At 38.3% G+C, this 27,840-nt stretch overlaps 1 protein-coding gene across 1 annotated transcript in view; it reads left to right on the forward strand.

Moving 5' to 3' along the window:
* Nucleotides 1-1,218: 1,218 nt before the first annotated feature.
* ADCY7 (adenylate cyclase 7) overlaps nucleotides 1,219-27,840 on the forward strand; it is a gene marked incomplete at both ends in the record, with an annotated part of 30,702 nt that continues 4,080 nt past the window's right edge. The window contains 18 exons of the mRNA XM_084270055.1: nucleotides 1,219-1,389; nucleotides 2,635-2,835; nucleotides 4,882-5,046; nucleotides 5,788-5,937; nucleotides 8,125-8,273; nucleotides 8,583-8,694; nucleotides 11,411-11,538; nucleotides 11,788-11,946; nucleotides 15,927-16,059; nucleotides 17,250-17,435; nucleotides 18,339-18,382; nucleotides 19,171-19,251; nucleotides 20,255-20,327; nucleotides 21,097-21,194; nucleotides 21,800-21,884; nucleotides 23,311-23,448; nucleotides 24,631-24,702; nucleotides 26,695-26,858. Of these exons, the coding sequence (XP_084126181.1) occupies nucleotides 1,219-1,389; nucleotides 2,635-2,835; nucleotides 4,882-5,046; nucleotides 5,788-5,937; nucleotides 8,125-8,273; nucleotides 8,583-8,694; nucleotides 11,411-11,538; nucleotides 11,788-11,946; nucleotides 15,927-16,059; nucleotides 17,250-17,435; nucleotides 18,339-18,382; nucleotides 19,171-19,251; nucleotides 20,255-20,327; nucleotides 21,097-21,194; nucleotides 21,800-21,884; nucleotides 23,311-23,448; nucleotides 24,631-24,702; nucleotides 26,695-26,858 (2,309 nt within the window). The remainder of the gene's footprint in view (nucleotides 1,390-2,634; nucleotides 2,836-4,881; nucleotides 5,047-5,787; nucleotides 5,938-8,124; nucleotides 8,274-8,582; nucleotides 8,695-11,410; nucleotides 11,539-11,787; nucleotides 11,947-15,926; nucleotides 16,060-17,249; nucleotides 17,436-18,338; nucleotides 18,383-19,170; nucleotides 19,252-20,254; nucleotides 20,328-21,096; nucleotides 21,195-21,799; nucleotides 21,885-23,310; nucleotides 23,449-24,630; nucleotides 24,703-26,694; nucleotides 26,859-27,840) is intronic.

A 27,840-nucleotide genomic window follows, 5' to 3' on the forward strand; every position in this document is an offset into this window, starting at 1 on the left:
CCTTGGACACCATGGTGACGGCAGTCAAGTGGCAAAGAAGCTGTTGTCCTGTTATCAAGTTTTAATGAGACTTCTTCTCAAACCCTCTTTTTCATGCTTCTCTCCATCCCATCCCCCTGGGGTTTTTTTGGTTTATGTCTCTTGGCACTGAGTCACCTATATTCGTGAATCTATTTGAAAAACATTGGTCATTAGTAGTTTACAATACAGTTCATCCCTTAATGTTCATTGTTAACAGAGCACACCTATTGCCCTGGAAACACTATTAATTAGAGTTGAATGAAATATATAGAACTAGATGTTAAGTGTCTTTAAAAAAAAAGAATTTGGCTTGGACAGCTGTATTCTTTTCCAATTTTCTATGCCTTTTAAAGTGTGAAAGGAATTAAAAAATGTTTTTTTGAACATTAAGAAGCATGTTTGAAAAATAATACAATGTGTATTGTGGTGAAAGATTATATATATACACACACATAGACCAGCAGGTCACTTCAAAAGAGTTGTTAGTTTCCATGAGCATGTCGTGTAACTGAATAGTATGTAATTTCCTCAAAAGGAAACCAAATAAATTTAGTTATTTTTCATATGAAGATGTTTCAGTTGCTAGAGAAAGGTGCAGTGCTGAGTGCAGAGCAGCCGTTGGCGAGTGCTGCCTCTGTGGCTGTTGGGCAGCATTGCCCAGGCACGGAGCTGCTGGGCTTCCATCCCACCAGCAAGAAACTGCTTTTGCTTGCTGGTTAGAGCATGTAGATAGGAAGTTTAAGGAATTTACTTTTTTTTTTTTCCTTCCTTCCCCTTGGGGAACACTGTGTGTGCTTAACTGAGTGCATTAATTTAATAATACTGTCTCTCTACAGGGTTCATCCCAGGAAGTGAGCAGAAAGGAACTGGAGACTTGCAAGATAATAATTAAAAAAAAAACCCATTGCCAAAAACTCCTGTCTGTACAAATACAAGTTGATCTAGAGATTCATGTATTGAGCTAATGAGGAATTGCCTGTGTTTTTGGGGAGGCTAAATCTCGTGCTTTTGGTTGCGTTGGAAATCTGAAGTTATTGCTCATGAGAAGTCAAATCCGGGAACGTGGGTTACTTGGTGTGCCTAAAGATTGCAGAGGCAGCAGCCAAAAGACAGAACTTCTCTTTGAAGCAGTAGCTTCAGCTGTGTCATCTTGTGTGCACTGGGAACTGAGAGAAATAGTAACCAGCCTGGGAGAAAATGCCAGCTAAAGGTAAATACTTCTTCAATGAAAACGATGACTGCAGGATATCAGACCCACTCTATGAGAAGTACTGCTATACGTGCCAGCAGCATCCACTCCTGCTGTTGCTGCTGTTCATTGCAATCATCTTCTGGACTACTCTAATTATAATCTTTTTTGTCACTCAGGTGAGTATATGTTTTTCTTTGTGTTTGATGTTTTCAAAGGTGATGAGGAATTGCACATAAAACATTTCTGGATAAATAAATTTTTTGAGCCACATGGTATCAAAGTTGAAAAAAATGAAGTAATTGTGTATGTAATCCTGTGTGTGTTTTTTGAGGGACAGGGTAGAGAGGAGACAGTGTAGTCATACACTTGCTATAAGGATTGTTCTTTCTTCCTTATACATTATGAACAAATCATAATATATGCCAAATGGTAGCTGTGATAGTAAATAAGTAATAGAGGTGCAAAGGAAGGGTCAAGAATGTAAGTTAAAATGTCCTGCAATTCTCATAGTTTACTTTTACAGTTAATCTAAGAAATGTAAAATAATACAGTGATTCATTGGTTATGGATTCCGAAGGTTATTTTAAAGGATCTGTAGATATTAATCCCTATTATTTATTTTTTTAAATACAAACACAACAGGAATCTCCCAGTGCTCAGTTAGAATCACTTGTTAGTAAAGAACAGGGGTCCTATAGGCGTAGGAAAGATGCAACTTAAAGACTTTTTTGTAGTATTGTGTAATATGGTTTTCTGTAAAGAGAGTAAGTGTTCTACAAGCCAGTCCGGATGACAGCTGGTAAAAAGGGGAGTTGATTTAAAGATAATATTGTAAAAAGGTAATAAGGAAGCTGTTACAATCCTTCATTGCCTTCTAACGCCGCTTTCCAATTACTGTGCTTCATGATATTTAAGCCTCTCTTTAGCAAGAAATCTAACCTTACCAATTGCATTATTCCTATTAGCTTTTATTTCTTAAAAAAGGAGGGAAGCATCAACATGATTTGTATAGTCAAAGTCCTCTCCTGTAAAACTTAGGAGAAGAGCTGTTGCACTCCTTTTTAGCAAAACCTGGACTCCTTAAGTTGATTTCTTTGGCTACATCTGCATTGCACAATATGGTAGAGTTAGAATTTAGCTTAAAAAACAAAATCAAACCCAGTAGGTTGGGATATAATGGTGGAACTTGGGTAGGCTGCGTATCTATAATAGTGTTTATTATATTATCACTCTACATGTAAATATCAGAAAGTGTTAATGCTGCCACAACTTGACTACTTAGCTGTAAAATATGTTAACTGCAGTTCCTATATAAGCTGTTTTCAGGATAGTTTAGATGCATTTTCTTTTTCTTTTTTTTTTTTTTTTTTTCCTGAAAGGGACATTTAGACCAAACCTAACACTTTGGTTTGCTTTTGCAGAGAGCACATGATCATCTTGCCTTCATTACTGCAGTATGTGCTACTCTTGTCATATTTGCAGTCCTGTATTTACTTTTATGTATTGAATCCCTGTTTCGGAGATGGCTAACGCTGTTTGGAGTTGTGATCTGGATTTGCTTCTTAACTGTGGGATATGTATCTCTTTTTGAAAAAGGAAATGATTATCAACTGTGGGAGCAGGTATGTTTATCTTCTTTCAAGTACTTGTATAGAACTGGTAGTCAGTCTATATGAATGCCTGTACCTTGTTTTTTCTGAATGTTATAACTGCATAAGTTTTGATATTTTAGGTTCACTTTCCTGAATTCGCTATTTATTATAGTCAATTTTAGTTTATATTCTTTATTTTAGTCAAAATATGGCTCAAGCTGAGAAAATCAGGTAATGGCATAAGTCTGTGTAGGAATTGCATCTTTAATTTGTAATCAAATTGTATTTTTCTTTAAGATTTTACAAGAATCTTAATTATTATGAATTAATCTTTGAGAGACCTTCTTTAATAATTCTTGCTATGTTAATTTATATGGGTCAAAGTGGTGTTCAAGAAATGTGTAAAGGACTCTAGAGCTGGGTGTGCCCTAGGGAGCATGTTTTCAAATCAGTGGGAGAGGTGAAGTGAACAATAAGAATTAATGACACATCCTGGCATAGCTGGGTGTGGCTAAAGTTCATTGCTTAGTATCTCTGATCAGAAGACTGGCAATTTCATGATGCCAAAAATATCATAATCTGTAGGAAACTCCTCCTAAATTCTCATAATGTAAACAGAAGAGCTTTTAATTAAATAAAAATGACTTTTTATCTTGTTTTACTGACTCTTCCCTTTCCCCTCTTTATTTGAAATAAAGATAGATACAAATTAGCAGTTAAACAAACAAAATATGACTTGTATTATTGCCTGGATCCAGCATTTACAGTTGCTATTCAGTACTTTTTAACTGCAGGAAGAAGCTATAACCTTAGGAAAAACGCAAAATTTGTTGTTCTTAAGGACAAGCATGTAACGAAGCAAGATTTGGTTTTGCTGCTTTCGGTGCTGCACACTGATGTCTTGTGGTGTTGGCATGTGTTAATAGCTCATTAATGTTTATTTAAAGCCTAAAATATAAGGAGACCTCAGATTAGAAAGAAGTGAGTAGGTTCACTTCAGAATTTTATCTTAAGTTGTTAATTTATCACTAATTAAAGCTACTATTTAAATGCAGGTATGACCCTTGCTTGTCCATGCTTACAAAGCTATTACACAGCATTGAGAACATTGTGTGACAGGGTTTGTACATATGGCAGAAAAAGGTGTAGGTTTTTGTTTTTTTTTTTTTTAGTCCAGTCAAAATAGTAGACATGAACATGAAAAGAATAACTTTGTTGAATAGAACCTTTCTTGTTTAATATTGTTGTTATTCATTGGTATCCCAACCGAGCAACCTATTTGGGTAAAACACTTAGTGTAGTCTGGGTCTTGAGGCTTTCTTGAAGGAAGCTCATGTCTGGATGGCCTGAATTGAGTTTCAGTGATGAGATGGAGCTGTGCCAGAAGCCCTGCAATATTTTCCTCTGATCAGGGTTGTTAGTTTCCATATACATGAGCTAAACACTATAATAAATCTATAAATACAGATTTGAGTTTTATAGACCTTCTTTCTGATCCCTAGCAGTTTAGCACACCACTGTGCATTTTGTAATATCTGTGCAGCTAAATATGTAGTTTGTGGCAATATTGATTATTCATCCTCTTGTGTCAGCATGAGCAAGTATTGGTTGGATTTTTTGGGGTTTTTTCAAATATGGAGTAACCACATGTGATCAGGTGATGGTCAAATTAGAATAATAACTTGGAGAAGGTGAGAAATCTGATTCTATTCAATGTTGCTAATCTTGCAAAACACACTGTTCCTGATATGTGATGTACCAGGTCCATCTTCAACTGTAACGGACAAATTAAGTATGAAGGGTAAGGAAAGAAAAAATTAAATGTGATATGTCATGTTAAACTCCTATCTATAATCTATAGTTGCTAATTCCCTGAAAGCTTTTATGTCTACCACTGTCCTTATGTTTTAAATTGTGCTTTTGAAACACTGATGTTTAATTTTTCAGTCTGAGAATGATCAAGACTCGTTACTTTCCTCCTTGTTCTGTAGTGATTTTTTGCAGATACCTAATAATGTGCATGTATGATTCTCTTGCCTTTTTTTTGTCTTTGTCTCCCTCTCTCCATTTCCAAAGGTGCCGTTCTTTCTATTCATAATCTTCACAGTTTATACCATGCTGCCCTTTGGGATGAGAGGTGCCGTGGTAATTGGCATTCTTTCTGCTCTCTCCCATATTATTGTTCTAAGCATTGTGGTAAGCCTGACTTCTCAGGAAAATAAGGAATCCTTTCTACTTCAGGTAAGGAGATACTACTTTGTCTAGTTGTATAACCATTTGATATTGGCATAACAATCCTGTTTAAGTGTCAAACTTCCACCTGGATGTTCCAAATGTGTTTTGCATGCTTTTCATAAAAGTGCAGTTCTCTTCATCAGTTTTCTGACCTATGTGGAAGAGGAGAATTTTTAAAGTAAATCACTCCAAATATGACAAACTTTGTCATGTCATGCTTCCCAGTTTGTGCTATTTCAGATGGTCCTAACTTCATCTGATGCTGCCTACAGGGTGGATCAAAAGGGCCATTGCTGCCCTGGGGAGTCAACAGGGCCTGGGAGTGCTACTGGGTGCTGTAAGAGTTCCCAGCACTTATTAACAGGGTGTGTTCAAAGGAGCACCCCAGCTCTTTTGATGCAGGTGTGTGTCAGGCTTCACACAGCACGCTGATGCGTGAGTTTACAGACTGGTTTCTCCTTAAATTAAATGCTGGTGCCTGCAAATAAATGTTAAATGATAGAGCAGAATCTTCTGCTTCATTATACTGCGGTATGTGTGCACAGGAATGCCCGTGACAGTGACTGTTAGCATCTGTTTGCCAGGCACATCTGGGCTCATTGAAACGCTGTGGTGTAGCGTGTGGCTGGGCAAGGGAAAGATGGCAGGTGGCCCGGGATTCATGGTTTTTAAAGGACGAGTATGTGCACTGGTGAAGTATCAGTGACTTGGTATCTGCAGTAGGTAAATGTTTCTCTTCTTGTGCAGCTGCTGGCGAATGTCATCATCTTCCTTTGTGGTAACTTGATGGGTGCGTTTCACAAACGGCAGATGCAGGTGGCTTCCTGGGATTTGTACCGGTACACGCTAAAGTGCATCCAGGTCCGCATGAAGCTGAAGATCGAAAAGAGGCAACAAGTGAGTGAACTAATTCATGCTACAAAGTGCTTGTTTTAATTTCTAAAGGCTGTATCATTTTATAAGGTTAGTGACTAATACATGTTAAAAGGTCCAATCTTTCTGATATCCACCTAGGGCAAAAAATAAAAGCTTTGCCATTTGTAACAAAAGAAGGAAGCTAAAGGGAGGAAGCTGTTCTCTGTGGCTTGTCTATATGAAAATGCCAGTACTTGTAACGGGAATGTAATTGCCAGTTATTTTAGTTATGTTTTTCCTTGTATGAAATGTTACTGGGACAGGCCCAAGGTAACCTAAAAGAACATGCCCTTAATGCCCTGAAAAATACTTGTCATTTCAACAGTTAGTCTCTTGCTTCCCTTCGTCACAATTTTTTGTTTTAATTACAAAGTATTATTTGTTCTTTTATTTTCTTATGACTCAAACTATTTTTCTTTTGCTAGAAGGAGAAAACTGGAGCCTGAGGGAGGAAAAAAGTTATAATAGATTACAATGTTCGAGTATGACATTGTTTATTTCCATTAACTCCAGTGGCATTTAAAGAATAAACAAGGAACATTAATTTCTTACTGAGAAAGGATTGTGAAGTATCAAAGCTGAAACTAGGGTGCCTTTCCTCTCTTATCCTGGTATATGTAGGGTTAAGAACAGAGTTCCAGTGATGTGTACAGAGTTCTCTGCCCACAATTTATTAGATAAAAGGAAGGGGCTGAAAAGTGACTGACTTAAATTGAGAAGAAGAAAATACCACACTGCAAGTGCGGTCTGTCCTCTGATACTAATCTAGTGAGATGAGATGATAAATCTGCATGAAAGTCCTGGAAGAATTTCTCCACGCAGCAGCTGGGGAAGTTTAAACAGGCAGCGTGTTCTCATTCTTTGAAAGATGGGATTTCTTTGGGGGGATTTTTTTGGGTTGTGGGGTTTTTTGTTTTGTTTTTTAAATGGTTGGTTGTTTGAAGTGTAGATGTGCTTGAGTTTATGGATGACTTTCTCTTTATCTATGGTATAATTTGGCAAACAGTTTTAAGTCTCCTCTTGCCATTCACTTTTAATCTGTCAAAATGATGTGAGAAATGCAGTTCAGGGTTCATCGTCACTTCCTTGAAAATTATAATATGTCAGCCTCAGATGGTCCTGTTGCATTAAATGGGGCTTTGCTGTCAGTTGAAATTGTTCCTCAAGGTTGACTCTCCTAGTATTAAAATGCTAGAGAGAGGGAATAAGGTGTTTCTGTTTTCTGAGGGCAGTCTCCAACTAAACTGCTGTCTAGACCTACTCTAGTCTAGTACTTGATGCTCAGGGATTCCTCTTCCCACTCTGATCCCAAGACATTTCTTTTTTTGTGGCAGGCACTAGTTAAGTAGCCCTGGCACCTTACTGTCATCCGTGTACTGCTGCATCAGGAAGAGGGGAAAAGATTTGTTCAAAAGGGCCAGCATTATACTCAGTTACACAATGTGACCTTGCTGGCGAGTCATCTGAAAAAGATCCTGCTCGTAGCTGCTCCATGCAACACTTCCTCTTCTGTGGTCACTCTGTCTCTGGGGTGGTAGAACCCTCCTTGGGTTAAAAGTGCTCTCTTCTTGCTGCTGCCTTCTCCCCAGCAGCGTAGCCCGTCTCAGAAGGCTGTGCTTCTAGGTCGTTTTTTGAGGGTCTGTGTTCTTGCTCAGTTCAAAAGCCTTCATTTCAGTGACATTAATTCCTGGTTTATTTAAGCTATAGCAGCATGTTGTCAACACTTTTGTATCTGTTGTTGCTTTTCCAGCATTTGAGAATTCACAAGGGTTCTTAATACCGCATTGACTGTTCATTATAGAATATCAGATGATGCTAACATAACACTGAGATTGGTGAACAAAATAAGCTTTCATTTATCCAAAAACTGTAGTACTGAGTACTGCATTTTTTTGTATTTCTTGGTTACAGAGAAATGTCACATCTAGGTCACCAGGAACAAAATAAAAAATATGCATCACCCTTCCTTAACTGTAAAATCAGTGACTTTGAAAACAGAAATGTAAAAGTGTTCTGTAAACCTGGTATTACTCAAAAGCTATTTGAATAAAGGTGGTTTTGTGAGTTTTTTTCCTTTAATTCCTTCTTGCAGTCACTAAAATCCTGCAGTTTCAAATTTACTGTGTTAAGAGTTTTCCATCATTAATTTTCTCCCCCCTCTGCTTTTAGGAAAATTTGCTTTTATCCATACTGCCAGCTCATATCTCTATGGAAATGAAACTAGCAATCATAGAGCGACTAAAGGAAACTAATGACAACAGGCAAATGCATGACAAAAACTTCCACAACCTATACGTAAAAAGGCATCAAAATGTTAGGTAAGTGGAAACTGTAACTGTATAAATATAGGCTACTGATTCTTAACAGTGCATGTTAAGCAGTAAAATAAAAGTTTGGAGGTAAACTTTCAGGCTGAAGTGAGCTTTTCTGTTGTGGGAAGATAATGCATCTTGAACTGATGTGTTACCTTCTAAATCAGTTGAGATACTTGAGCCCTTTTTTCTGGAGTTGTTTTCCAAAGAGACAGATGGTTTCTGTTAAATGCACTTTAATATTCAAGCTGGCTGTGGAAGATACATACCTTCATATTTTGATTATGTTGTTTTTCCCTTTTTGTTCTTCTCCAGCATTCTTTATGCAGACATTGTAGGATTTACTCGCCTTGCCAGTGACTGCTCTCCTAAGGAGCTAGTAGTGATGCTGAATGAACTCTTTGGAAAGTTTGATCAGATTGCAAAGGTATGTCTTGAAGTTTGTGGTGCAATAGGGATAAAGGCCACCACTGGAAAAACAGTCTTTTCTGCAAGACAGAAGGCAGTTGGTGTTAGTGTTTCTAAAGTCAGGAAGGGAAGACTGCTTTGGCTTGAAAGCTAACTAACAAAATCATGTTAAAACAAAAATGGAAAATTTAGCAAGTTGTTACTGTAATTCCAGTTCTTTAGTCTGGAGGTTTCCCTGTATTGTTCAGGGAATTGTCAGATGGCAATAAATTATGGTCATAGGGCTGTAAGGGGTACTGCATATGAGCTCTACTGATGAGCGTTGCTTTGTTCAGTTAGAAGGATGATTGTTGGCTCTACAAATGGAGGTCTCTCAGGCACACGTTTAACATCACAAATTCAGTCATACTGCATCAGACCAAGGAGTTCTTCAGGTCAGGAGTAATAATTAGTAATAGAAGCTTACAGAAAAGTGTAAGAATGGGCAGTAGATAAAAATGGTCCCTATTAAGACATACCCTCACTACCAGCCCTTCTGTCTGGCAGTAGTTTTTACCATTTCCAAGTGCTGCTTCAGATTAATTTCTTTGCAAATGTAATAACAAACTCAGGTTTTAAATTCTCAGATTTAGATTCTCATGGGGACTGCACCATATCCATGTTTGCATGATTCATTCTGTGTGATGATTTCTGTTACCCGATAAAACCAGTTCTAATCTTGGATATACATTCTGTCATATCTATTCATTTTTAATTTTTTTTCATCTTAATATTGTGAGGTAAACATGGCTTTAGGAAGATAAATGCTGTATTTTGTTGGATCCTATGCAACATGAAAAACCCAAATGCCAACCCAGATTCTGCTTCTGGAAGTTTAGTGTTTTGGTAAAGCATAAAGGCAGCATCAGTCTTGACATCAAAACTTCCATGGTTTAAAGATGTCAATTTGATGTCATAATTTACTGTATTTGGATATAGGTAATGCAAATTGGAATATGAATAAACTTGAAAAGTCTTCATTTTGTGACATTCTAAAAAATCTCCAGAAAAAGCATGAAGAACTCTAAAACTATTAATATAGTAGAGTGAAATTGCTTTAATTAAACCTTTGTGGATATCATTGAATAAATATATAATTGATGAAAACCCATCTAAAGTCCTAGTGAATCTTTGTTTGACTAAATGAGATTGCTAATCTTTGTATTTATATTAATTCAGTTGCCGTTAAAACTACAAGTACAGGCAATTAAGAGTATAATTGTATTGTTGTGAAGCAGCTATTAAGAACACACAGAATACATTCCTGTCATCTGAGTTGCCACAAGCTTTTTATACCATGGTGGAAGCTGAGGTTAAAGACATTCGGTCATTTTTTCCAACTGTTTCTCAGGTACAAAAATAGAAGATTCCAGATTTTGAGGGATGTGTTTTAATTTCTCACTCCTGTCTGCAAATTGCACTGTTTAAAAAATGTCTGGATTTAGTGAGTCAAGGTCTTTTGCAACTCTGAGCTGTAAGAAGAGATTTGTGCTTTTTGTGTTATTTTTGCTCTGCTGGGCAGTATTCTCAGTCATCTTTTCCATACTGTGGAAACGTTGTAGGCTCCAATTTGCCAAATAAAAGTCAGTGGCTAACCTGGACACCGAACTGGATATCGAATTCTAACAGCTCTCATTCAGAGCTCTATTCCCCTTTCTGGTCTCCGAAACTAAGACACAGGGTTATCTAATCTTGTCACTTGCAGTAATGCTCAGGACATCCTGCCTGGCTTAAGTTGGTGGAGAGTGATCTCTGAAGACTTTGATGAGGCAGAACAGATTAGTTTCATAAATTGCTGCTGATTTTGGAGATGACTGAATTATTGTTGGGCTGTTCCCACAGCAAGGAAGGTTTGGCAGCTGAAAGTGTCAGCTGGCCTACATTAAGCCATCTCTACTCACCAGTCAAGCACTAGGCGGCCTACACTACACAGCCTACGTCTTTGCTACAGTCAAACACTACACAGCCTCTCAGAATTAGCATTGGCTCACATGCTTTGTAGTTAAAATTCTTCAGTAATGGTTTAACAAAAGACTGTAAGGAGCTCTTTGCTCTTCCCTTGTCCTCTCCCCATCAGTAATGGGCAGCAGTATCCTCTGTTGCACAGTTAGGAAAAAGTTTTCTGGTGCCCAATAGTACTGCAGGGCTGGGGATTTTTTATGAGTGATAGCAAACGGGAGTCTGTGCTGGCTTCCCTTTCAGTCCTATTTGAAACAAAAACCATTTTGCTTCTACAAAGCTATTAGATTGAGCATTTAAATTCCTGATTTCTGTCTAAATTCCATGCATGTTTTATGACACTGCACAATGTTACTTATGAGGCTGCTATACAAAAACTGAGGAAAAGGTTAACAGGCTGCTGTAATTCAGGTGTTAATGAAGACAAAGAGTAAAATATAGACAAGTAGATTTCATCCCTTAGATGGTAAATTCCGTGACAAACAGTACCAAGAGTAACATCAGAAACTAGTAAGATCATTTTATTTCAGAAATGCTTGAAGTGGTCATTTCTGTTACCCTCCAGTGACCAGTGTCCAGGTATTTGGATGTGGGAAAAGAGAAGGAAGTTTTGCTTCAACAAGGACTGAATGAGTCCTGGCTTCCTCAAATTGATGTAGACAAGTCCTAGTTTTGGTGTCATTAGCCTACTTGCAATTCATTTTTCCCTGTTAAATATGTTTGCTGTAATTTCACAGGAGAATGAATGCATGAGAATAAAAATCCTGGGAGACTGTTACTACTGTGTCTCAGGCCTACCTGTGTCCTTACCGGTGCATGCCAGGAACTGTGTTAAAATGGGACTCGACATGTGTGAAGCAATCAAGTAAGTATAGCACAGAACACTTTTCAGTGTATCAAGGCTATGAAGATACTGAATGAAGTTATTAGTGATCTTACCAACATTCAAAGTGTATTCATTGGTTACAGTTGGGTAGTTACACATTCAGTCATAAGTTTGTCTTCTGGCTTTGCACTTAAGTGAGTAATGAGACTGAACCTTAACAGATCTTCTAGGAGGAGGGGAGAAAATCAAAAGTGAAACTTCTACTCTAATACTGTCTTCCCTCTGTAGGCAGGTGAGAGAAGCCACAGGAGTGGATATCAACATGAGGGTTGGTATTCACTCTGGGAACGTGCTGTGTGGTGTGATCGGCCTCCGCAAGTGGCAGTACGATGTCTGGTCGCATGACGTGTCCTTAGCAAACCGCATGGAGTCTGCAGGTGTACCTGGGTGAGTCTTTCCTGGTGGTGCTAATTTACTTTTATCATGGTTTTAGTTATCCTGGTTTATCAGTCTGAAATTTGTAACCATGTTCTTACAATGGGATGATGACAATAGGCCAAACGTTTACTTACTAGAGCTGTAAAATGTTAATACTTTGATGTTGTTTTCAATGAATTGTAAACTTGTATTCTTAGGTAAGTGACTGCTTTTTGACCTTTCGTTCGTTAGAGAAACTTGTGTGTCTTCAGCACTGCATTATGTTGACTTAGTATTATGCCTGTGCACAACATGAATTAATTAAATTTTAAGTTTAACTAAAGAATGGATATGCTACTTTTGTGTCCAGTTCTGGGCTCCCTGGTATAAAAAAGACAGGGATCTCCTGGGGAGAGTCCAGAGGAGGGCTACAAAGAGGATTAAGGGCCTGGAGCATCTTCCCTATGAGGAAAGGCTGAGTAAGCTGGGACTGTTCAGCCTAGAGAAAAGAAGACTAAGGGGAGACCTTATTAATGTTTATAAATATCTTAAGTATGGGATGCAGGGGGAAATGGCCAGCCCCTTTTCAGTGGTCTGTGGAGACAGGACAAGGGGCAATGGCTGCAAGTTGGAGCATAGGAAGTTCCGCGCCAACATGCGAAAGAACTTTTACACAGTGAGGGTGACAGAGCCCTGGGACAGGCTGCCCAGGGGGGTTGTGGAGTCTCCTTCTCTGGAGATATTCAAGTCTCATCTGGATGCCTGTCTGTGCAATATGAGCTGGGGAGCTGCTCTGGCAGGGGGGTTGGACCCGATGATTGCTTGAGGTGCCTTCCAACCCCTATGATTCTATGATTCTGCTTAGGTTGATGAGGCAAAGTTACATATTCACCTAGTGATTCTGTTAATGTGTTGATCAGTCCCATTTGATTTATATTAGCTCTTTATTCACCACTATCATCCCTCAAGAAAACACAACTCGAACATTAAAATGCAGTATGGAAGGTCTGGAGCTGTATGGAAAGTCTGAAGCTGTTGGTTGTTGCATATTCTCTCTGTATAGTAGTTGTCATGGCCAGAACAGGAAGGAAAGTAACTAGTCCTGAGTGAAAGAGCTGAGGCAGGGCAGTGATGTGACTTGCCATGTGCTTGCTCAGAAGTGCAGAGGGTTGAGTCTGAGGTTGATATTCATGTTGCCTTTTTGAAGATGCTCATTGAAATGGACTAATACAAATGTTTTTTAAAAAACACTAGCATTTTGTATGTTCCTCATTTAGGAAAGTATACTTTTCCTATTTTCTAAGTTGAATTTGGGGATTAGAATTCAGCTAAGAAACATTTTTTTGGTAGTGTGCACCAAAATAGACCATATTAAGAGCTTCACTTTTTCCATTCCCAAATGACACCATGATTTTCTAGATTCTTGGTAGTCTGTGCAAATTAGTATACCATTAGAATTCCTTTCAAATAACATGTTTAAGCATTAAAGTATTGGTGTCTCTTGCAAAGTGATTCTAACCAGTGACACTGTGTGCCTCAGAGAGCTTTTAGGTATATGCTTGTAACTTAAAAACTAATTTCTGCAAAGGCATAAGGGGACATGAATATAAAATTATTTCTTTGCATTGGTCACTGAAACAGCAAGAAAACTAATTGGAGCTTGGCTGACAGTTGCAATACCAACCATATCGAGTGTGTTAGAGTGTTGACTCAGCGTGCTTAAGTAAGAATACAGAGTTAGAAGGTTTATTTTGTTAGTACAGCAAACAATATTACTGAATGTGTACCACACTTTTCTTCATCACATTTAGGGTTGTTGCCTAATCTTGAAAACTTTGTTTCATTATGTTCTTTGTGCTTGTGTTTGATAACATTAAAGAATAAAGCTAGTTTAGGTTGGCATGCTGATCCTGAAACACTGCACGTAACACTTCCTATGTATATACATGCCTGGCACTCACTCCTCACAGGGAGGAAGGTTTTCTATTCGTTATGCAAATACTATGTTCTGTTTGTTTCCTGCACTGAGGAAATATGATGTGTCTGGGGTTCTCTCTTCCAATGTCAGCTAGCTCTATTCCTTTGGAAGCAGAAGTGTTGTCAGTAGGAGCAGTTTGAGGTTTTTATTTAAAATAGGAAATATATATATATTTTGAGTTTCTGTAAATGAAGAAATTTCTAAAGAATTCTGAAAGGATGCAGGAAAACTTCTAGCTTTTTTAATGTTTTCTTTGCATTGACAGAGTGTTCTTGTTCATATTCTGATTTTAGAAATTATTTGCATTCGTAACAGTGTCATACAAAAGCAAAACAGAAAGGACTGCCACAAAACCAGAGTTAAAACTGCTTTTGTGACCAATTGTCTCTAATATGTATATGATGGAAAGATGGAAATATGTTATCCTCAGGCCTGTTTGTGTAAGAGATTGAGTGGTCTGTGCTAGCATGGGAAGTGCAGTAGTGCATGTTACAGCTTGCCTTTGGGAAGCAGTTTTAGCCGTAGTAGCTTTTGGTTACGTGCTGATCCTGGAATCCAGTGAGCATTAGGAACTGCTGAGAAGTCATTGACATTGTAATTTAAATGGAAAGAAGTAAAATCTGAAATGTACTAAGGCAGTGTATGATATGGGGAAGAGGGGAGAGGAAACTTGGTAAGATGGAAAATGGTGCATAGAGAGCAAATGTGTACTGCCTTGAGGTAAGTGGAAAACCACAGAAAACTTGCTGCAGTGCATGCCTGTTTTAAAGCTCATTCAATACGGACCCAGTATTCCCAGTATGCCCCAGTCCCTATGGGAGAAAATGATGCTTTAGAGCAAGTTTTAAAATTTCAGATCTGAAGGTTTGCCTCGATTGCAGAACTGCATCATCAAGGTAGCTAATAAAAACCAGTCTTTTGAGACAATTACCAGTAAACAAAAAAACATGCATCTTCTGTATTCCAAAATTCTTACCTTTTGACTCCAAAAGGATTGAGGAGATTTTTGTTCTTCCTTGTGAGAAGCCAGTGGTTTCCAGGTCTTGGCTTAAGCTGTCTTTAGGCAAACCTGTGTGAGGTGTAAGGAAGTAGAGGCAGATAGGACAGCAGTCCCCTTGCTGTCTGTAGTTAGGCAGGAGTGATGCATGCTGTCAGCTTCCATTCTGGAAATGTTCTGTTCCCAGCTCTGTGCTGACTGGTTGTAGGACTGACAGCAGAGTGCTTAACCCCTCTGTGCCAAGGAAAGTGAGGAAAGCTGTGGGAAAATGAACAATGAGAAAAGAGCATTTTCTCCCCGACCCCCCCCCCCCCCCCCCCCATTCTATTTTATGAACACACTTGGTTAGCTTGTTGAGGAATTCCATGGAAAGATATTACTGTAATTTATACAGAAATACATGATTTGGGATACTGAACTAAATAATGTTCAAGGGGAAGTGTGAATGGGTACAGAAAAATACTAGCTGCTCCCCTTAGGGGTCTGTTGCTGCTGTTGCTGTTACGCTCTGCTCTCATCGCTTTAGTCAGAAAAACTCTGACTGGTAATTCTTTCAGAATTATCCTCCTAGTTAACAGAAAACCTTTTCCACTTTTTTTCCCCCAGACTTTGTAACTATCTCCTCCCTTCCTCATGTATTTCTAGTGTGAGACAGTCCTTGCTTGTGCTTTGTATGTGAGCTTTCCCTGCAGCTCTCACCATCTGAAACAACCTGCCTCTCAGTCTGGCTTGTCAGTCATCAGATCTCCTTTGATCGCATTGCTTCTTGTTTCTTATGTGTGTCTGCTGACTTCCATTTAATTCTACGCTGATGCTATCTCATTCTAGGAAGTGTTTTTTAGCATACTTGCTATGAAAGATGAAGAACTGCAGTAAAATGTGGTTGTACGTGCCGGAGGATTTAGCAGTTGGCTGCCAAAGCACAAGATGGCTGAAAAGCAGAAATGTCAGCTGTGGCCATTGAAATGTAAATGAAATGCTTAATGTGACCTTTCCGTAAGTGTTTGGGTTTCTTGTTCTTTCTCCCCTTCTCAGCCGTGTTCACATCACTGAAGCAACGTTAAATCACCTAGGCAAAGCTTATGAAGTAGAAGAAGGGAACGGACACTTGCGAGATCCTTACCTTCAGTCCATGAATATCAAAACGTACTTGGTGGTTGATCCAAGGGTATGTGTATGTTTTAAAACATATATTTATTCAAATATATACATTTTACCTACATAGGTGTATCTGTGGAGCATACACCTTTTTAATTCAGAAACAGAATTAAAGCAAGGTATGACTCATCTGAGCAGCTTGGATTTGGGACTGCAGATCTGAAAGTGCATCCTACTGTTTTATGCCGTGTCTGTTAGCGTGAATGTAAGAAGTGTTCTGCTGAAACCTCTTATGTGAGCCACATTTATGTGACTTGCGTGTCTCAAATCCAAGTCAAAAGGTGGGATGCACTGTGTGGCCACTTTCAGATAAAATATTCCCTGTAAAATAGCTTCTGACATCATCTTCCTTCCTTCCTTAGATGGGAGATTCACCTTGTTCGCAAGGTGTAAAGTTGCTTGCCCCTTTAGAGCCTGCAAGGACCTGGACTATTGTTTTTATGAATTGGCTTGTGGTTGCTGAGTAAAATACTTCAAAAGAAAAAAGAATGAAGATGACAAAATACAGGAAGGAAAGAAACAACAGTGTAGAGCCACTTTTAATTAGCAAGAGCCAAATCTTACCTTTGTTGCATGTTTTATGTACACAACACTGTAAGCCCCTGTTACATGTGCACAGCACATATTCTCAGAATGAGCACCTAAGTCTGTTAAAATAGTCCCTGCTCACTTGCAGACTTAGAGAAAAACCAGCTGATCTATCAGTTTATTCTGTAGTTTAGCTTCCTTTTAGATGCACATGGGCATTGCTGTACATAGTGCCTGACTCTTCACCTGTGACATAGGGATATAATCTTATGTCGAGTCTGTAATTTGTGGGATCTTCTCCTAACCACTGTTTTTGATACACCCTAGCTCAGGAATTAGGAATAGTTTTCCCCTGATGTTGTGCTGACTGCAAGGAAATTGTATCTGTTCGTAAGAACCTGTGATCTCCTGTGTCTCTGTAAATAAACTTTTAGTGTTACAAGTGAAGGCTTGTAAAGGCAGCTGGAGCAAATTCATTATGTCATAATTTGCTTTAGCTTGTGTTAATTAAATGAGATAAAAGAATCAAGGTTGGCTGATGCATTGCTGTGTTTAGAGTCTTACTAAATAGCCAAATTACTACTCAGGTACACAGAGCAAAATTTCTTTGTAATTTTTATCATTTCATGTTTTCTAAATGAGTGTGTTTTGGTTCTTTTTTTCCCCTGTTAGTCCAAACAATGCATATCAAATAATCATCTCCCTAAAACAAGAGTTAATGATGGGCTGAAGATGCGAGCCTCTGTTCGGATGACACGCTACTTAGAGTCCTGGGGAGCAGCCAGGCCCTTTGCCCACCTGAACCACAGGGAAAGTGTGAGCAGTGACTCTTCAAGTTCACAAGGAAGGCAGAGAAAGGTGAGGTCTGAAGTACTGATTGTCATCCTACGTTGCTACCTGCCCCTTCTATCTATGGTGTGAAATCTGACGTGGTTCTTATGGCTGAATTTCTGCTGTTACTCTTGATGATAAATATATACATAGAACTAAGAGGGTATCTGCTATTTCTATGAGAACTTAACAGTATTCAAACTCTGCCAGTCTTGAGCATGCTGTACTTATAGCAAGTCTTCAAAGTCAAACTTTTAAATTATTTTTTTTTGGGGGGGACACTTTTCCATTTTGTGGTCCTGCTTGCTACATGTGGTTTTGGAAAAAACAGTTTATCCCAGCCTCCAGATGCACTCAACGTTTACTTAAAATGTATAGAAAATAGTCTCTCCTCATGCTCAGCCTGCCAACAGAATTTTATCAGTAAAGAATTTTTAATATTAACAATTCTTAAGAATTCGAAGATTTTGAACTTCAGAAATCTAATTTTTCTTTCCATCTGGCCTTCCTGACAGCTGAAAGAGATGTGCATGCTTTTAGGTGTGCTTCTGGAGGCACAGCAAGATGGTGCTACTCCCTTTGAACAGATAGTTGAAGTAAATTTAAAATTAAGTATCTGACCATTCAGGTTTGTGGAAATGGTTCCCAGCCTGCTTGCCACTGCTGATGTTAGTTACCTCAGTGTGTGAGGAAAAGAAGAGGAAAAGGTCTGTTCAATTATTTTCTAGTATTTTTCAGAAAATGCTCGCTTGTTAAAGAAGAAAACATTGCTGGAAAGGGTTGATTTTGATAAGGTTTTTTATTTGAGAGTGGTTCTTCATTTTTATTTGTGTTTACAAACCTCTTTGGCAGCTTTTTGAAGTTTATTTTCAATAGCTGTTTGCCATTCGCTGAGTGTGTAACTTACTGTTAATTCCTTATGTGATTCAGGATATACCTTTGTGTTCCACTGGGCGCCAGAGAACTTCTGATAGGTTTGTCAAGTACTTTTTTCTTTAAAATACATCACCCTGTGCTCAGTTTGCCATTCAGTGTACTGTAGGCACGGGGTCTTTTGGGTAGTTAATCACTGGGTGGATGGTATTTCTGCACTGGAAAGGTTAAGCTAAATCTTTGGCCTTTAAGAAGCTTCCAAGCTCATATTTGTTATTGCCAGCAGAGTCTAGAACGAACTTCATCGTACTGGCCCCTCAGTCAGGTTGCATTTTGTTTTATGGGCTGTAGCAGGATGGAAATGGATAGGGAAGTAAGAGACCTGAGGAGCAGTGGAAAACAAATCAAAGCACCTCACACTTTGTGTCCATGTTTGTATTGGAACCACTTGTGCTAGCTCAGTTTTTAATTTTCTTACTTGGATACTAGATTATTGTTTTGTTAAAATCCCTACAAAACAGTTTAATATTGTAAGTAAATCTATATTGTATCTTGCAATATATGTCTCTGTTAGCAGTATTAATGTATGCCATTGCAGTGTAAGAAAGCATTGGCACTACATGTAGAAATGCTTAAGATGGTACCTGTACCACTGAGTTAAAGTGGGTGATTTTCACTTGTGAAACATTCTCCTAGTTTGTCAAAATACTGTCTTTAAATAATGGGTGATTTGACTAAGTAGAGAAGTGCTCAGTAGGTGCTTAGGGATGTGTATGCTTATCAGTTCAGAGCATTCTTGTCTAACTTCTCCCTGGTAGTTTACCCATTTGTGTGCTAAGAAACTATGGTCTGAATAGCATTTGTGACATGGACTTAATTTCCTTCTCAGAAATTCATCTCAGAAGGGAAGGATAGAAGAAGATATTTATGATGAAATGATGTCAACCATTGAGGGCCTAAGTTCAACTAAGTATGTAGTGTATTATTTTTCTTCATCCTTTCTTTGAGAGTAATCTGCATCTCAGTTTTAAGTCTAGATGTAAAATTTGCTTCTCAAAAATGGAAATTTACTATGATTTTTGTCTTGCTCTTTTTTGATGTTTGTTTGGTTTTTACTTGTGTTAATTCCTTCTTGGTTTTAATTTGAATGTGATGAGATTATTACTGCATTATTATAGCAAGAAGCCAATGGTTAGTCTAGCTATTCAATGAGGTCTAGTACTATGAAATTGCAAAATTACTGCTTTGTTTCTCATGACTGTCGGAAGTAATGAGCCCAACAGCAGTGTAGGATGGGATGGAAGTTAATGTTTGTGTTCTGTTTATTAAAATGAGTGCACTTCTCAACAAAAGCATGTGTAAATTCAAAACACAGTTCTGAGGTAATAGTAAAATTGCTTGTGTGTCTGGTTTAGTGAAGGTTTATCAGCAGCAAGGGGGGTGCATTTGGCACTATTTTTGCATTCAAAAGCAGAGAAACACAGGCAGTGATGGGTGGTCAGTTTGGTTTTTTTAATTTTAAAATACAGGATTTAAATTCCTACCAAATGGAAAGCAGTGAACTCTGGAAGAAAAACTCATCTATAGCAAGACTGTTATCACTGTACTTCTGCTATTCCTAATAAAGGCCCGATAATTAGGGGAAGCTTTTGGGTGCTATGAGCCATCTCTAACATTTGCTGTTATACTTCCTTGGTTGTAAACCTTAGGGCAGGTCTGGGGTTGCGTTTTGCATGTAACTGGCAGGTGTTGCTGCCTGTGAGAGTGTTCTGCATCTGCTTGTCTGCCACTTAGAATGGTAACTGTCTTATTCTATGAAACATAAAGATAAAAGCCTTTCAGAACTGCCGAATGCATGTAAAACGGGTTGCGCTCTCAGCCAGTCTACTGTGGAGTCTCACCCAGGACAGTGTTTTTGCAAGCTCTCCTTGGCCTCGTGGGTACGTTTTGTAACGCGTGTCTCTTCAATGCAGTACGTGGTGTGGCAGATCTGATGACTTCTTAGGATTTTCTCCAATTTTTGCAGAACCTGGCCTTGAAAAAGAGGTTGGTAAGAGTAAAATAATCCTTTTCAGTCTTTGATTTTGCACTTCGGAACAGCACAAAAATCTATTTGAAACTGTGTTTTCATTCTGAAACTGGATTCAGGAGGTGACTGCACATCCAAATAAGTTTTTGGTAATTAATGGAAAGCAGATACCATGATTTGAGTTGGTCATTCTTCCTTGAGAATGCTTATTCTATAGATTAAAGGAGTTTGTCTCTAATCTGTGTTTAAATTCTTGCTGTAAGGGGTTAAGGAGTTTGGCAGCTTCATTATGTGAGGAATTTATACAAAACTAAAAAGTATTTCTGCATCCAAAATGAAAATACTTTGCTTTCTGTGGTTGTATAGTATATACATTTTAATTATTATACTGTTACTTGTTGGGTCCAGTGTACTACTTCTGTTTGAAGAACTCTAATTTACTGTGCTGTGGTGTACTGTATATGGTTAGATGTCTGTGTATATGCAATTTAGATGTACTTCTGTGTACATGCTTTCTGTACAGATTTTGTCTGCATGCATCTGTGAAGTGCTGATTTCCATGCTTGGCAAATTTCCCTCTAGGTTTGAAATTATCCTCTGGACTGGGCTATTTTTCTGTACAGATGTTAAGTGAATTCTATTTGGTGTTTTCTTTTGTTCTCTTCTAGCTCTATGTATATTTTTAATAGTACAGTGTAAGTTTGCATATGTGTCATTGCAAAAATGTAATGGAATTGTAAAAAACCCTGGAATTATCCTTAATATTTGTTTTAACCTGTATTTCAGTACCGCACCATTCCTATTCTGAAACTGAAGAGTTACTTCGCATGTGCGGGTTTTGTGTTCCTGTGTATATTTCTGGTACAGGTATCAATAATGGAAAAGTAAGTGTCAGTATTTTAGTCATTGATAATTCAAATTAAACAATAGCTAAACTGAAACTCATAAACATGTAATTTACACCTTAATAAAGAAGTGCATTCATGTTGTTGGTGCACGGGCTTAGGTATCAGTATAAAAGTAAACTGAAACTGTGTCTTTAATACTCTGCTCGATCAGTCACATGAAATATATAATTTTATAAGAACACTTGGCTGTAAGTGCATCGAGTGAGCAACAGACAAAGGGGATTATCTGGTTAAAATGTTCTCAGTGATCCTTTTGTCAGTAGAGAGACAGGGAGAGAACTTTGAGCTGCTTCTCAGACCTCCGCGAAAGCAGATGTCTGGCAATACTGAAGTTTATGGCATATTTGTTTTTCATGGCTGTTGCAGTGCAATTTCCATGTGGTTTACGCATGGGGTAGAGGTTCAGGCTGCCAACAGAGCAACAGTAACCTGTGCAATGTTATGGTCATCCAGTGCTGTTGGAAGAAAATTTCTGTTTTAAGTGCAGAGAAACACTGTTAGCAAACATTAGCCTGACCTGTGGTTTGAAATGCTCCTTTTCATTTAACACCGGTTTGTTTAATGCTTTCTCTTCTCTTTAGTACTGCAATACAAAGAATTTCCTTTGGCATTGTTGCAGTCATCATTGGACTTATTTTGTTTGTGTGTTTTGCTGAGAAATGTGTGGTAAGTTTGTTTTTAAAAAGTTTCCAGTTTTCTAAGTGGGTGGATGCAATTTGTTCTGTCTGTAGGATGGTGAATTAAGCTGTTAATTTCACTAGGAGCTACAGAAGCCTTGGACCTGAGGTTACCAGATGATTTCCTTGCCTGAAACAGATTTTCACATATGAAAATTGTCACTGTAATTCACAATCATTTGGGTGCCAAAATACATCTATTTTTATGCATGTCCTTAATAGTAATTTTGCTTGTAAATCCTGGTAGTTTCTATACTGGAAACAATGCTACAAAAGGTTTGAATGCAAGATTAGCTTTTCATAATCATTTATAAAGCCCCATGAAAATTACAAATATGAATAATTTATTGCCAACAATTTCATAGCTGTTAGAATTCCAAATTCACCATTACATAAATTAGGACACTTAGCATCTGTAGTTCCTTTCCCTTTGCATTATTAAATGTATTATAAAGTGACATAGCATTCAATGATACAAACCAGAGAATACCTGGCTCAGGGCCAAGAACTACCCAGAAGCAGGGGTGGGAGAGGGAAACAGCACAAGAGGGAGTGGGAATTCTGGAGGTCTGTTGAGAACATGCCACCATCACCTTACTGCAGAGTGGTGACAGTAATAAAACTGCCACAGAAAGAAACAGTCTCATACAGAGCCAGGCTCAAGTTGTGTACTCTGTACATGGGATAGAGTTTTATGATTTAATTAAAAGTAAAGCTATCATGTATGGATTTTATGTACATGTATTTTTTATAAATATGAGTTGATAGATTTCTGTGTGTGTGTGTGTATATATATACATCTATGGAGAGAGAGAGATATATATGTCTGCTTGAATAGTTTCTAGGTATGTAAAAACACATGGAGAACAGAAAAAGAAAATTTCCCAGATTGCTATTACATCAGACTTGAGTTTTACACTGGGAATGTTTTAGTATAGCATCCTTGAATAATGCTTGCAGTCATTAAAACTGTATGCCTTACTAGGTGTTTTTCACTGTAGCAACAGATGGAGCATGTTAGGATGGCAAGGAAGGGGACTGTTCTATGATTGTTTGGATTAGGCATCTGAAAATGTAGTGCCAAATATAACATTACAGATCTATAACTAAAAATTGCAACATAGGTTGTCACTGTATTTTTAGTAATATTTCTCTGGAATTTTCAATCAGATCACAATCTTGTATTTTTAAAGCAGAAAGTGAGAAAATCTTAGCATGCAGCCCCCTTGAAATAAGGAAACTCTATCTCCAGTGTCAGTTGTGGAAAGGCATGAGGTACTTAATCTGAATGACTGGATTCAGGGTTTTAAATTAGGAGGAGGACTCAACACTCTCCCACAGAGAAAAAGTGTTTTATATTTAGAAATATTTCTTCCCACATATTGAAGTGGGAAACAAACTAATTCTCGTTACAGAAGTGCTGCTCAGAACAGTGGCCTTTCCTGCGCCATCTGTCTGCTGTCTCAGAAAAAGTGGAAACAATGCCCTTGCTGAGGCTTCCCTTAGCACTCATCACTATTGGTGCCTTGCTGACTATAGCCATTTTTAATTTGGTAAGTAATCACATTATCTTTATTCCATGAACTTACTGTAACAGCCACAATTTCAGGAGCTTCCTGTGTTCTTTTCATCCAGTACCTGGCTTTTTGCTGCTTTTCCTCATGTCTGATTTGCAGCATGTATTGCTTTACACAAGGATGATGCACAGTGCCATGTAAAAAAGCATTAAAAGTAAAACCAACCAGTTTGTAGAACTAAAAGTTTGTGTGATAGTACTTGACTTCTATTTTACATCACCTTTTCTTCCTTTCAAGATGGCATTTATAATTCCTGTTGATTATGACCACCATCACAAAGATTGCCTTGCACTTTTTTTGTGTGGGTGTAAGTGTTTGGCTGCAGTGGGTAGAAGTTTTAAACTCTTCACTGTGCTATTTGCACTAGCTAGTAATAATGGAGATGGGGGAGGGAAGACCACAGCTGAACTCTCTTTTAAAACTAGAGACATTGTGGGTAGTTACTGCTAGACTAAGATGCAAACGGAATGTGTCTATAAACTTCAGTTTGAGTATTGTATTGTACCTGGGGTACCTACCTTTGGAGTAACCTCATGTTCAAGAACACACTCTGCTGCTGCTTTGTTTTCTTTTAAAAAAAGCAGCTTTATGTGATGTACCATGTTAACAGCGAAACCGATCTGATAGCTGGCTCCTAAACATAACGCCCTTCTGATCCCATGTCCTCAATCTGCTATTCTTTTGATTCCATGGGGAGTTTATTCTGAAACCTATATTGCAGAAAATGCTTAATTTCCCTTTGTAGGGTTCTTTTCCTGCTGGCTTAGGTCCTTGAATTGACTCACAGTGGTGTCATGTGAACAACACCAGAGACAGCCTAAAAGAAAACAGGAACAGCAGCTGTGAAACTGGGGAGTGAGACAGCAGAACCACATTTGTGCCAGTTAGCATAGCCATGATGTGAAACTTCACACAGAATTAAAAAAGAAAAAACCCAAAACTTGGCAATTTTAACTTCCCCTGTGCCTTGTGTGTGCATATGTCTTTAACCAAACTATATGGGATATCATTATCTTACAACATTTATATTGCAGTACCACTAAGGGCAACCAGATCATTGTATAATGCAGACAAACCTTACAGTTCGTGACAACCCACAAACAGGTTTGTGTGGTGGTTTTGTTGATGACTCTTTGTTCTATTTTTGTTCTCCCACAGTCGATGAAGATTCATGAAATTAAGCAATCTTCAAACTGGACTGAATCAAATGACCTGTGTAATAACACCCATGTGAGTAGAGTACCACCTTAATTTTTAAGATGAGAATGAAATGAGGCTTGGATGGTGTGTAATATAGATGGATGGCAGCATTTTTATATCTTTTTATCAAGATAAAATTTTTAAATCATTGAACACAAAGGCTTACTCTGGTCACAGGGCAGTTCTTTGAATACTTTCTGTCATTAGCTGTGGCCTTACTGTCCATGTTTGACAGATTTTCAAAAATCTGGGGTACTGGTGGATAAATGTGAAGTCTTGGCTACTTTGGTTACTCAGCATGGTTGAAAGGTGTTCTCTAGCATTTCTGTAAGGATAGAGTCTGCCCCTGCAAGTAACACAAAAGGATTATTTCTGAGGGTTTCATTTTTTATCTCTTTAATTCCAAAGAACATTCTATTTTGAGATCATCCAAATGTTTGGGATGGTTCTTTGTCCCCTGGCTGCCCCTTTAGATGATGAACATGTTTTTGAACAATGTGCAGCAGGTTGTGTGAGGACCCTTTCATTCAGGTCCTAATGGCAAATGGAAAGTTGCACATATATAGTACACCTTATACTCATCTGATAATTTTCTGTTCTTACATGTCTGTAAATCAGCCTTATGGAAACACAACTCAAGCCTGCATTGAGGAAAATGTAAGTAGAGAAAACGTGTTACTTTAAACCCAGATCTTTGAATGTGGTACATATTACTGACAGCTGGCAGGTTCTATTGCAGTATAAAACACAGCTTTTTCTGACAGCAGAAAACTTCTTTGTGAAATCAAGACATTTCAGCTGCTGTAGCTGTGCTGAATAAACCATGGGCTTGCAATTTTTTGAACTTTCAGACTTACAAGTAACTTGGAAAAACTTTGAAGAAGCAATAGAACTGGATAATGATTGCATTTGAGTCTGAGAGATGAGAGCTGTACTTGCACGTGTCCCAGTAAAGTATTGCATAGACTGGGCTCAAATGGGCAGCAGTCCTGTGAGGTGATCTCTACTATAGTGGTTTCTTTTCAGAGGTTTGGCTTCAGGATTATAACACTTAAGTAGTCATTTTCCAGGTTAGACTCAAAGCCTTCAGGATAACAGTTGGTACAATGCAGTGCTCTGATCCTGAGTTGCCCTGTGAATTGTCCTGATCTCAATCACTTCAGCAGAAACATTGACTCTAGCTAAAGAGTCTCTTAGCTAAAGAAACACTCAGCTCTGAGGTAGGTCTGTGCTGTTATGGGTGAGCAACTGTTCTGTACACAGAGACAGAAACTCTTGAGGAGCAGAAGCTAGGGTGATTCTGGAGTTGTTTGTCACTGAAGTGTGCTAGCTCAGCATCCTACTCCCGTGCCTGCAGGGAGCAATCCTGTTGGCAGAATGCACTTTTGCCACCTGACATTTTTCATGCTCCCAGCTGCATGCTGACCTTGGACACCATGCCTGAACTGTGACTCTTCTGGGAGATTCTTAGGGATTCTGTTGAACAGTGGCCCTAGGTTGATAGTGTGGATTAGCATCAAAGTTCTTAGGAAGGAGCTGTGTCTAATGTTGGAGAACAAGTCACGGTCTTCACATGTTCCAAGTGTGGGAGATGGGAACATGGTATCTGCTTACAGCTACAAAGGGGGAGCACTGCCAAAAGTAGGACCACAGTGATGGAGTTCCTGGGCCAGGGACTGTCAGTCTGCTTTAGGTTAGTCATGAATTTTTAAATAAATTCCTTAAATTAATAGACTGCAGAAGGTAAGTTCTCAACACTCTTCAGTTTTTATCTGACACTGCTTACATTGGTGTGATGCTTCTTATTTAAATATTTTTGTTTGTCTTTAACAAAAGAGTAAACTAAAAGTATCAACCTTTTAATGCCATTAAAATAAAGCTTTAAGTGTATTTAACAAGTGATTGTAATTTTGTCTATTTAAATTACAGTGATCACGAATATAGAGCATTTGCTATGATTTGAAAGTCTCTTGTGCATAAAGCTTGAATAATGCAGCTGCTCTTTAAATTCTTCTTTTACAGTATTATGCTTACTGCTGCATATTGGGGTTCATTGCTTGCTCAGTGTTTCTTCAAATGAGCTTCGAACTCAAAGTTCTCCTCCTGTCCATTGCTGTGACTGTATACCTCATCATTTTTAATACCCTTCCGCATGAAAACTTGAGCTTCTTAAGCAACAGTACCAGGTGCAGTATAAAATTTCTTATAATTGACAATAATGGTTCATTAAAGGAGGGGTTAGATTTTTGGACACTTAAATAATTCTGGTATTTCAATATTCCAGTGAGCCAGGCATTACATACCTTTCTGTAAAGTTAATGAGTTAATGGCATGGAATTATTCCTCATATTAGACCATATCTTAGACCATATGTGTATTCTGAAAAATTCTGTAATATGGCTTCTGAGCTCTCCAGGTGATTAGCTTACATTAAAGACCGGGGGAAAGTATTAATCTCATAATAAGGTTGATCTGTTAAACTATGAAGAAAAGCCTTGTTAGTAATGTGATGCTTCACACTGTGCTTGCAAGACCTTGCTAGTAATGGGATAGTGAATTCTTCATTTACTTACCTAACTGGACATATTTTGAAAAGAAACAGCAGTTTACCCGATCTAATTGAAGAAACTTAAAATTTTTAAGGGAAATCTTATGTAGAAGGGTTTTACTGTTCACTTGTCTGTCTCTCAGGTTCTCAGTGTAGTCTCATAGCTGAAGATTAGGATAAACTTACTTTGCAGAGGCTGTGAGCTGTCAGCACAGCTTAAAAAAGCCTAAATGAGCTCTTAATTTAGCCTCTGAATCCCAGGCTATTCATATAATGAGAATTTAGTTTGCAGTTGAGAGAATTAATAGATGTGGCAAGACAGACTGATGTCACAATGAAATGTGAGTGGTGTCGCTGATTTGCATGGAACTGCATACAGGTGTGATTTAATGCTGTCTTTGTTGTAGCAAGTCAGGTTTTTATTTGGTGTCATCTTTCCTTCCACAAATAAGCAAGTTTCTTTTCCTACCTCACAGTTTTGTTGGCTGTGTTTCTGTGGGGCAGTGTAGGGAGGAAAGCTGCAGCTCAGTGCAGTGGAAATTAAGCTGGCCCCGTTAAGACAAAGCCATGCTTACCGGAACATCTCACTGCAATAGCTACTTAACAAAGTTTCAGCAACT

The sequence above is a fragment of the Gallinula chloropus genome, assembly GCF_964237585.1.
Source record: "Gallinula chloropus genome assembly, chromosome: 13".
In the NCBI taxonomy this organism is placed as follows: domain Eukaryota; kingdom Metazoa; phylum Chordata; class Aves; order Gruiformes; family Rallidae; genus Gallinula; species Gallinula chloropus.